This window comes from Sinocyclocheilus rhinocerous, unplaced genomic scaffold (assembly GCF_001515625.1).
Source record: "Sinocyclocheilus rhinocerous isolate Xijiao unplaced genomic scaffold, SAMN03320098_v1.1 scaffold2080, whole genome shotgun sequence".
Lineage (NCBI taxonomy): Eukaryota > Metazoa > Chordata > Actinopteri > Cypriniformes > Cyprinidae > Sinocyclocheilus > Sinocyclocheilus rhinocerous.
Genome location: NW_015661867.1, coordinates 376,705 through 387,690, shown reverse-complemented (window position 1 = coordinate 387,690; position 10,986 = coordinate 376,705). Strand labels below are relative to the sequence as shown.

General features: G+C 36.4%; 1 protein-coding gene across 4 annotated transcripts in view; it reads left to right on the top strand.

The window, feature by feature from the left end:
* The first annotated feature begins 2,962 nt into the window (after window positions 1-2,962).
* The window catches only part of mak (male germ cell-associated kinase), a 27,026-nt gene continuing 19,002 nt past the window's right edge, over window positions 2,963-10,986 (top strand). The window contains exons 1-4 of one of the 4 annotated variants that reach the window (XM_016536164.1): window positions 2,977-3,031; window positions 3,115-3,149; window positions 6,222-6,453; window positions 10,329-10,383. In XM_016536164.1, the coding sequence (XP_016391650.1) occupies window positions 6,353-6,453; window positions 10,329-10,383 (156 nt within the window). In that variant the 5' untranslated portion in view covers window positions 2,977-3,031; window positions 3,115-3,149; window positions 6,222-6,352. Of the gene's footprint in view, window positions 3,150-6,221; window positions 6,454-10,328; window positions 10,384-10,986 lie in introns of all 4 variants that reach the window. The other 3 variants (XM_016536165.1, XM_016536166.1, XM_016536167.1) reach the window with 3 other exon arrangements.

The following is a 10,986-nucleotide window of genomic DNA, read 5'->3' as shown; positions in this document are numbered from 1 at the left end:
CTGATTATATAAATTCAGTTGGTAAACTTAAAGGGATACCTAACGAATTTAATACAAGAGATGAAATTAAATTAGGGTTTGAATCAATATTAATTCGAACAAAAAAATAAATAAATAAATAAAATTACAGAAAGGATTAATTAAATTACATAAAGTACAATCAGCAAAGATTTATTAATTACACTGATGAGGCCTTAACACTTCTAGGAGAGTAATTGGATGCAACAAGCAGAATGACATAGCAAAGTAGAATAGCTTTATATTGTTTGTTAACTGAAAAAGGAAAAGTATGTGTTATGTTTGGGGAACAATGTTGTACGTATATACCAAATAATACTGCTTCAGAAGGAGCATTTAGTGAAGTAATGATCAAATTAAAATACCTAAGAATGGAAGATAAAGCAAATGCTGGAAAAGATAATCAAATGTGAGATTGGTTTGATCTAAAGTTAGGAGCATGGGGAGCATAGTTAGCTAAATTGGGAATGTTTTTAGGAATCGCAGTATTGATAGGAAGATTACTATTTTACTGTGTACTTCCTATATTGAGGTCACTAGTTATCAAAGCCACAGCTAAGCAAATTAAAATTCTAAGATGTCAAGATGATGGGAAATTGATTTTTGAGAGTAACCAAAATGGCCCTGTACAATGCGCAAAGTGTCTGGGCTGAAGATCAACTATGCTATTTTTTGTGATGTTACATGTTTTATGTTTTGAATTTTTATTTCTGTTGTATACTACATAACTGTGACAACCACAGGCAAGCGCTGAACCAACTGCACGCTCATGCTTATAACATTGTTTTATCTTAAATGAGGGATTAGGGAGACAGGATCTTTTACTCCCTCCTAGTCAAGTGTGGGGGGCGAGGTTTGGTCCTGCTGCTCCGTCAGAGTGCTTTTACATAATCTAGTCATTGGTGATAAAACTGTGTGACTTAATTTAGTCACTAGGTAGTAATAACTGATGAGACTGAATTATGAAACTGCACTCTGGGTAAAAACAAGTAAAGGTGAGACTTAGTAAGTCTCAAAGGGGAGAACGAATGTAGAAGAGTTTAATTAATCAAAATATAAATTATTCAAGTATAATCAATGTGAATATAGCCATTTATGTATTAAATTATTCTACTATTATAATCATGTGTATTTGCCTGCATGTATAGAAATCTGTATGAGAATGGAATGTGCAGACATATGGTGAAGCATGTGATGGGGCCCTTACTTTCACGGAACATAAAATTAAGGCCTCCTGACTGCATCGTGATCCCATAACAAATATGAATGAAATGTATTGAACACGCCTAGAGAAAGAACTGTATATAAGAGGGTACAGAAAAAGAGTCTGGAGATTGCTCTGCAGAGTTTTTCTAGGCTTTATTTTCTCTGAAGAATAAAGTCTCTCTTCTGGCATCAAAACCCCAAGAATTTGAGAATGATTCCTCACAGCATCGGCAGAAACCACCACAATGACAGCGTTAATTAAAGTTTCTTAAGGGTCAAGATCAAGTTATCTGCATCTCTTAATGCGGTCACATAACAAATCTGCTTCCAAGATAAAATTACATGAATTGTTAATTACAAAATTGAAATCAAAATGTAAAGCCTGTAAACATACTAGAAATCGTGAATAAAAATAATTTGGAATCATGTAAAAATAAATAAATAAAAGAAGTGCACATTTCATTAATCTATTATAACATTTATGTAGTTTTGTTCACTTGGCTGTTTCCTTATAAAGGTCCAGAAATTGGTCAAGTTTTTCATCAGGCGTCTTTTTTTAATGCGCAGTAATCTTAAACAACTTAATCCAGATATTTTAATCAAATCCGCAAATTCGTTTGAAGAACCAAATTAGCCAGAGATCAGTTATCACGATTAGAAGATCTGGCATCTTTCAAATCATCTCAGATGTGTTAAAGGGGTCATACGATGCTTTTTTAAAGATCTGATTGATTGGTTGATATCAGAAGGGAGGCTAGCCTCCCTTGCTAGGGTTCTTTTCACAACACTCCTCAGCGCTGAAAGTAAACACTCGATGGTGATTGGCTAATTTTTTTTACCAACGGAGGCAAGAGAGCTCGCCTCTCCCCCGGCCTCCCCCTACCCTTCTATATCATTAGCGGTTGTAATTACATCAGCAGATTCGGCACATTCGCGGCAGAAAAGCGGCGCTTTCACGTTATGGTATTACAACTGTGAAATTACAAACAAAAAAAAACACATTCTGAGACATTAACTGAAATGAATTGTGAATTTTATTAACATTAAATCGTCCTCCTCCCATTTTCACCTCAAAATGTATGGGGAAGCTGTGCCTCCCCTGCCTCCCCCCACGAGCCGCCACTGCCTGGTAGACGCAAGGCGACATTTAATTACCAACATTACAAAATGTAATATCCAACATTGGTTAGGTACACTGGGTGTACAAAAAAATACATAAAATTTTGATTACAAGCGTTTGAGAGAGGCGGGGCATAGAGGACTTACAATAATGTACAGTATTTGAAAAATAATGTGTTTTTTGAACATTAAAGCATGTCAGCATATTCTGTTACACCAATTACACAAAATAATGATCTTTAAAAAAGCATCATATGACCCCTTTAAATGAGACACTGCTGTTATACTGCATGAAAAACGTGAATATAAATTCAGTCAGCAGCAGAACTGAAGGGGGGAACACGCAGCGCCAGCTGAAGCCTGGGGAGAAGGAATAGGATGGAGCATCGAATAATTATTTAAGTAGGAATATTTGTGTATATACGTGTGTAAGAACAGGAAAAGCAAAAACAAGGAATAAATTGATAATAAATAAACCATGACTGCATAACAGCAAAAGTATGTGGCGATATGCACACAGGATGTAACACGCCAAAAAACGGAAGAAGAAGAAGAAGAAGAAGAAGAACTGAAGGGGTTAAAAAAACTGAACAACAAGCCCCATGAACCTTCGCGCATCCACGTGACTCATGACTTTCGGCTGCGGCTGGCTGTGTGTTGTTAGCCGTAGCGAGTGTCGGTTGCCAGGGTGAGGATGGATCACACCTCTTTAAAAAAGAGATAAACTTACGTAGTATCTCTCTTAAACACGTCTGTCATATCTACACACAGGCAACGACTATCAGGGAGGAGTGCCATCACAACGGGTGAGTTTGCGGAGCAAAACTGCGCGGAAGATAATGTGAATGAGCAAAACAGTTAAAGTCAACCCAAAAGAGTCAAAAGAAAACACATTTCAGATGAATAATGATGAATAATAATAAATTACGCAACTCCAATGGCTTATTAAACGTCTTTATGTTGCAATACTAATAAATAATCCTGAGGGTTGTCAGATCATGCTGGTAATGTTTAACGTTAAATGCAGTCTCGGGACACTCGTAAATTCGTGTTTCTATTAACATTTTATTTTTATATATAACGTTAGGTTGATTTTCTGCCCCCATGTTAATTCACACCTGTTCAGCTTATTGAGTGACCTTGAGCAACATCTTAACTCCATGTGTCCTCTGTGTAGATCCACTAATGCTTCTTAAACCAGATTACTGACCGATCTGTTTTGTGAACCTTTATCTTTCCCATACGGAACGCTTTTCACGTTTGGCCTCATGAATTTGTGTTTGCAGTGGTGTTAGATGTGTGTTTTCTGTGTGCTGTTTGTAGGTATTTTTGAATTGACTTGAATTATGTGACATAATCTTTACCCTGAACCTAAAGTGTTGCCCTGCGCTGGTCAAAAGTCTCCTTATATGTGAAGGTCTTTTATGAAAGTTAATCTCATGGGCCTGGTTTCACAGTCCGGGTTTAGACTAAGCCAGGTTTAGGCCATAGTTCAATTAGGACATTTAAGTATCTTTTATAAACGTTTCTTAGGAAAACAAAAAAACATTACTGCTGTGCATCTTGAGACAAAACAATGGCACTGATACGTTTTAAGATATGTCAGTGCAAGTTTCTTTCAATTAAAACAGCTCAGTCATGCATTTTAGTCTGGGACTAGGCTTAAGCCTTGTCTGTGAAACCAGGGGAATAAGTCTTTGAAGAACATGAATAAGAGCAAGACGCTATTATGTTTTGGGTAAAGAAACTGAAGCCTCTTTTTGGGTTTTAGAACCATTAAGCATTGTGACCGTTAACGTTCCATTAAATTTTTCCATTGTGATGTTGTTTTCAAGATAATTGAACATATTTTACCCCCAGTTTGCATTACTGTAGTTCTATATATATATATATACACACACACACACGTGTGTGTGTGTGTGGTGTGTGTGTGTTTTTGTGACAAATGAGGACATAAATTTGTATAATGACAAAGGTATGACATAGGTATTACAAGGAGAAGGTGACTTTTCAGGACATTACCCCATGTCCTCACTTTTCAAAACGCTTATAAATCACACAGAATGGAGTGTATTGAAAATCTGAAATAGCACAAAGTTTCCTGTGAGGGGTAGGTTTAGGGGTAGGGTTGGTGTAGGGCAATAGAATATACGGTCTGTACAGTAGAAAAACCATTACGCCTATGGGATGTCCCCACTTTTCACAAAAACAAACCTGTGTGTGTGTGTTCATGTTAAAATCTACAAACATCTTCAATCTATTTAGAACCATGCTAATTACTAACTAACTATATAACTAACTAAATAAATGAATAAGTCTTAATTGTCCTAACACAGGCTTAATGATGTCATCTTTTCTTTTGATTTTGGTTACATAATTTATACATGATTTACGTGAGGTTCACCCAATTTGCATGAAGATATTTTCACAGAACATTTTTTAAACTTATTTTTTACTCATTACTTTGACACAAAACATGTGCAGTTTGCTCGGCCTGTAAATCCCATTGGCTGCTATTTGATGGATGGAGAGCAGTTGTAGTCAAAATCGTGACCATGATGCAAGATCTTGATATCTCACTGGCGTGTTTAATCTTGTAGCACGGCTGACTCATTTGTCCCGTAAGACTACAGTATGCTCTAAAAAATAAATGTTTAACATGATCCCCTATCATGCTAACAGAACAATGTAGATTTACAGGAGCAACAATTGAAAGAATTTATGTACTTTTGCAATATCCTCTTTATCAGGTATGTGTTCAGTTGTTGTAGTGTTCTGTAGTAATGCAGCAGCAGTAATGCAGGAACACAGGAGATGGCATTTCTCAAATAGCTAGTCGAAGTCTAAAATACAACATATGTAAATGTTTGATTGGTGTATAGTATTAACTTTTAGAGATCTCATTAATTGACGACATGGATAGCTGTCCCGTTGTGTTACATTTTGTACTCCATTTCAAAATATTTTAGACAGCATTTAACTATTCATGACGCTTTCATGATCTTATATTAATTGAGAAACAACATGGAGTACTTGTCATGACCAGTTACAAGACCTAAGATACACACTTTGCTTTACACAATACAGTATAAATTTTAAAGTTGGAATGAAATAGGGGTGTGCGATATTGACAAAAAATTATATCTCGATATTTTATGGGATTTTATCGATAACGATAATTAGACGATATTTTGCTGAGTGTGTTATTGTGCTGGTACCTTAAGGACTGCTCTTGAATTTTGTGATCATTCTAAATGCATTTTAATAGCCTGAATCATGCAGTGAAAGAAAACACACCAAATGCGCACACACACTAGTCTAGACTTCACGTAATGTATGCGTGCGCTCTGTAGGGATGTTTTGAATGGTTTTTGCAAAATACTCGATAATGTCAAATCGCACATCGTTAAAACAACAATTACGATATTATCGCAGACGATATATATCGCACACCCCTAGAATGAAATCAAAATGTACCCTATTTGTTTTGTTGCTGCTCTTATTGTTAACAGTTCATTCTTTTTGTATTTATTTATTTTTTTACTTTGGAATCTTTAATCAAAATGTCATAACTTGTTTAATACATTAGTAAAGTTGGTCAAAACATCCGTTTCATGGAGACTTTACATTGTTTAAAAAAGGTCCATGGATACGTTATTTGTAAACTCAATTAATAAACAAACTATATGCAAACTGTGCACATGTATTTTCTAATTAATTACATGAATAATAGTTCTTCAAATTAATTTGCCATCAGTAATATTTTGAAGCATTGATTAATGTCAATTAAATTAGATTTAAGCAACATGATACAGTACTGTTACTCAGTAGACACCGTAAACAGTGCATTGTGTTCTATTTTCTGTATTTGTTTCCAGTGCCAACAGTGGGATGGAGTGGCGTTCACTGCTTCACTTCTCTTAAGCTCATCTACAGGACAGATATGATCAGGTGATCTGAGAGGAGAGACGTCCGTCTGTCAGTACTGTTTCTCTGGGTGAGAGTGAAGATGAACCGTTACACAACACTCAAGCAGCTGGGTGATGGGACCTACGGCAGTGTTCTGATGGGGAAAAGCAATGAGTCTGGAGAGCTAGTGGCCATCAAGAGGTGCGTCAAACCATTAGGCTGTGTTCAAAACCAAAGGCATCTTTCTTGCTCCTCAGCCCATCAGTGCCTTAGGCTAATTTTCACTTTGACTTTAATGAAGACACCTTCTAAAGAAACTTAGGCGTCCAAGGCAGAATAATATCTGATTATATTGCGCAAATTCATATATGCTTTAGAATGCTTGTCAGTTAAAATAATCATGCAGTCTTAAAAAAAAATTACTTCTTAAACTGCTAATTACTACCTTAAACTGCTTTTCAGACACCAAACTGAATGCTGGATATCATAGGTAATGAAGGATACATCTGTGTTTTCTTCAAAAATCCACCAGATAAAGGCATTTTAGTAGACAAGATGTTATGCAATATGATTTTGATCATTATCCTTACGCGGTTAACGCAGTAAGCGCAGTGAAGGCTTCCGTGTTCTACGTCCGAACGCCGGCTCATTATTGGCCAAAGCCTCACATGTGAGCAGCGCGACGCATGCGTGGGATGCTGATGCAGGAGCTGTCCAATAATGAGCCGGCGTTCTGACGTAGAACCTGGAAGCGCTACACGTAAACAACGCATGAGAATATGACACAGAAGAGAAAAGGTTGTTGTAACATATAGCAACAAACTGATTATCAGATAAACCTTGCGCTCTTATTTCAAAGTCGTTGTTAAAGCTGTGGTTATTTTAACGGTTTCCTTAGTACATTCGGTTTAACAACATTGTTAAAACACGTCTCATTCAATGGAACTGTGCGTATGCTTTAGACACTTACATTTTTGATCCATCCATGCAATAAATGCGCAGCCTTCGACTGCTCAGGTAATGTCGTCGGTATGACCGAGAGCCATTGAAAAACTACAGAAAAGTAAAACTACTTAACTTTAGCATTACTGGCCACTAATACTAAGGAGAGATCACACATCAGCTGCTCCAAAAATGTGTCATTGAGACGAACGGAGCGCGTGCTCAGGGTTTGTAATCGATGCATCGAGAAAACGAGTGAATCGTTACACCCCTATTGGACAGTATTAAACCTTATGAGTTACATTAGACTTCTCCATGTTGGAGTTTAAATGTTTCTATTTATTTTGTCCAATGTAAAATTAAACCTAATGAGTTGCATAAAACTACTCCAATTAGTTTTTTTAGGAGATTAAATGTTTTTTTTATTATTTTTTTTATTAATTTTGTCCTGCTCAGACTTGTATTGGACAATGTTTAAGTTACATCAGACTTCTCAATTTTATGAGATTAAATTTTTAATTTGTCCTCCACATTTTACTATTGGATAATGTTTAAATAAACCTTGTGGGTTGCATCAGACTGCTGCAATTTGTTTGTGTTTATTTTTGTCTTATATTAAGTATCCTGATATACATAATGTTATGCATAAACCCCATTTTAAAGGCATATTAAAATGTTCACTGTATAAGGAATAATTTTTGTGATTATTTATATAACATTATTACATATGTTATATAAAGCTTGCCTTGAAGCATCAGAATCGGCATCGGTATCGGTCAATCACCATGACAAGACATCGGTACTCGGTATCGGCTGTAAAAATCCAGATCGCAGCATCCCTAATATTTAAAACATAATAATCAATTTAATCTAGCTTGCGCTCACTGTAGTACATGGAAGCAGCTACGGGCGGATGACGTAGGACGTCGGCGTTGCGCATGCGCCACTCAGAAGTGACGAACGTGGAAGCGCAGGGGAGAGATCAAAACAAAACAACGTCACGAATTAGAAGTACAAAATGAGGATTTGTAAAGAAGAATGTCGGAGGATTTCGATATAAGCCAAGAGGAGACTGGTTTTCCTTTGCTAAAGTAAGGAAACTTTGCTTCCTTTGCTCCTGTAAACAAACGTTGGTTTTCACGAGACTCACTGGCGCAATGCCGACATCTTACGTTAAGTTATTATTAATATCAATATTTTATATTTATGTCTTCTCAATGTACCTATACGAATGTGCGCTATACGAATCAGCTCACGTGTGTTCCGAGCTTCCATCAAACGATTCCGAACAGAACCGATGCGCGGCACTCCATGAACCCAATGATATAACTGCGAGAGAAATTATTAAAATATGTATTTTCCTCCCGTCTCGTATTTATTCCCTTTAGGGGTTCCTTATACACGCCATTTTCTTTCCGAACACGGTATTGGGATGTGGCGTATTGTGGGGGGAATCACGATGTCGGTTCAACATCGTGATGTCTATCAGCCATCGGTGATGGACGATGGCATCGTCTATCGGTCCAACCCTATCTGCCACTAAAACATCTTTTTATTCTGACTTGACACATCAAATGCCCTTACTTCCTCACATCAGATAAATTCATAGTGCCAAACATTCTTTTTCTTATTGAAAATCCTTTTTCACTTAGAAATCAGATTATGCAAAGAAAATGGGATCAACTTTAAGAGTATACTAGATGTAATTTAGGCATGTACCTATTCTGAAGAGAGAGGAACTGATTGCCTTTCAGACAGAGAAGACTCTTACTCTGTTTAGTAATGAAAACCATGTCTGTGGTATGGTTTACTGTAACTGTGCTTGTGTTTATCCTCCTGAAGTGCCTAATATTAATCAGCCTCTTGGACTTGTATGTGCTACCCTAAGATCATCTTACTCAAAACCTTGACATTAGTATCTGACACAAACAAACCAAAACAGCATCAGTGCAGACCAGTTCTAGTATTTAACTATACATTATATTGCATTCTTTGGTGATCTTCTCTTTATAGTGGTCCATAACAAACCTGCCTCATACATACTTTCCTATGGGATTCGCTTGGGTGCAAGTTCACCCAAGACACGTCTGCTCAGTGAATGGGGGCTGGAGGTGTAAATTATAAATGTCCCTCTTAGGTGTAGTAACTGTGCAGGAACAGGCGGTCACTATGCAAATTGATAGCTGTGTGACAGCGAAAGCAGTGAAAGTGGCCAAGCCTGCCTCAGTATCAGCCCTGCTCTCTCACATAATTCCATGTGCACCTTCAGGCTCAGGTCTTATTGAGTCCTGTACATCAGCTGCTGGAGAGCTGTTATTTTAATGATACTCAGATTTGTAGTCTTTCTTTAGTTTCTTTTAGAAATATACAAACAAACATTATATTCTGTCTACTTGTTTTCTTTTTATTTATTATTAAAAAAATAATAATAATAATGTGACCCTCTAACACTAGCTCTCTCTGTTCTATTTCTATTCTATTATTCTTTTTATAAAAAAAAAAAAAACTTGCTATGTGTACTGCATTAAACTATCCAGCACTTATTACAGCACTTACATATTGTTGCTCTTTTGTTGGTTTGATTGCTTCTTTTGTGCTCATTTGTAAGTCGCTTTGGATAAAAGTGTCTGCTAAATTATAAATGGTTAAATGCAAATGTAAATGTAGAAACATAGACAAGGGCTGCTCAAGTATAGAAACCAAAAAGTATGATTTAAAAAGTTAATTGCAAGAACTAAAATTTAAAAATCAATTAAACATAATTAGGCTAAAGCATTTTTTTTTTTTTTAAATGAACACAAGTAAGAGATATTTAATAATTTTCATTTGCACCATATAACTATACATAATAAACAGGAACATTTTACTACACATATGCCACATGGAGACTTCTGTGATCAGTGATGACGCTGATATTGAGGTGATTGTGATACATTGATAAATTATGAGTGTTGAATCAATTGTGAGACTGTGAGACTGATTTCTAGTGCCATATTAAAGTTAACTATGTAAGCAATATTAATATTAGCATTGTTCTATAATGGGGAGGTAGATTCTGATGATTGATTGATTTATTTGAGCAGTTTGTTGGTAATGAAACCGTGGAGATATATTGGTCATTGTGTTTCTCACAGAATGAAGAGGAAGTTCTACTCTTGGGAGGAGTGCATGAATCTGAGAGAGGTCAAGGTACGATCAGAGGACACATATGAAGCCTTCATTAATCACTTAAAAACTAAAAATTGTCATCAGACATTAGGATTTACACTGTGCCCTAACCACAATGCGACAAGCACTTTGTCTGTCCACACCAGCTGTGACAAGGCTATAAGACACGACAAAATCAGAGACAAATTGCAACTACAAGAGCCTGTGGGCAGGCTCTGCAAGCACTATCTGACAATAAAATATATTTAAATAATCAAATTATTAAAGATTTTAAAGGAGACATAGTATGCCCCTTTTTACAATATGTAATATAAGTCTCTGGTGTCCCCAGCATGTATCTGTGAAGTTTCAGCTCAAAATACTCCACAGATCATTTACTATATCATTTTGAAAATGCCTATTTTTAGTGGAAGCAGAAATACGCTGTTTTTCGGGCCTGTCTCTTTAAATGCAAATGAGCTGCCGCTCCCCGCCCCCTTTTCCAGAACAGAGCTGCGCCATTACAGCTCGTACCTGCTAAAAACATCTGTTTTGGTTCTGATTATCATGTTTATCGCTCTGAAATCATGCGTTTTAAACCATATGAGTTTAAACTTCTGATATACGGTTTTCTGAGCGCACACA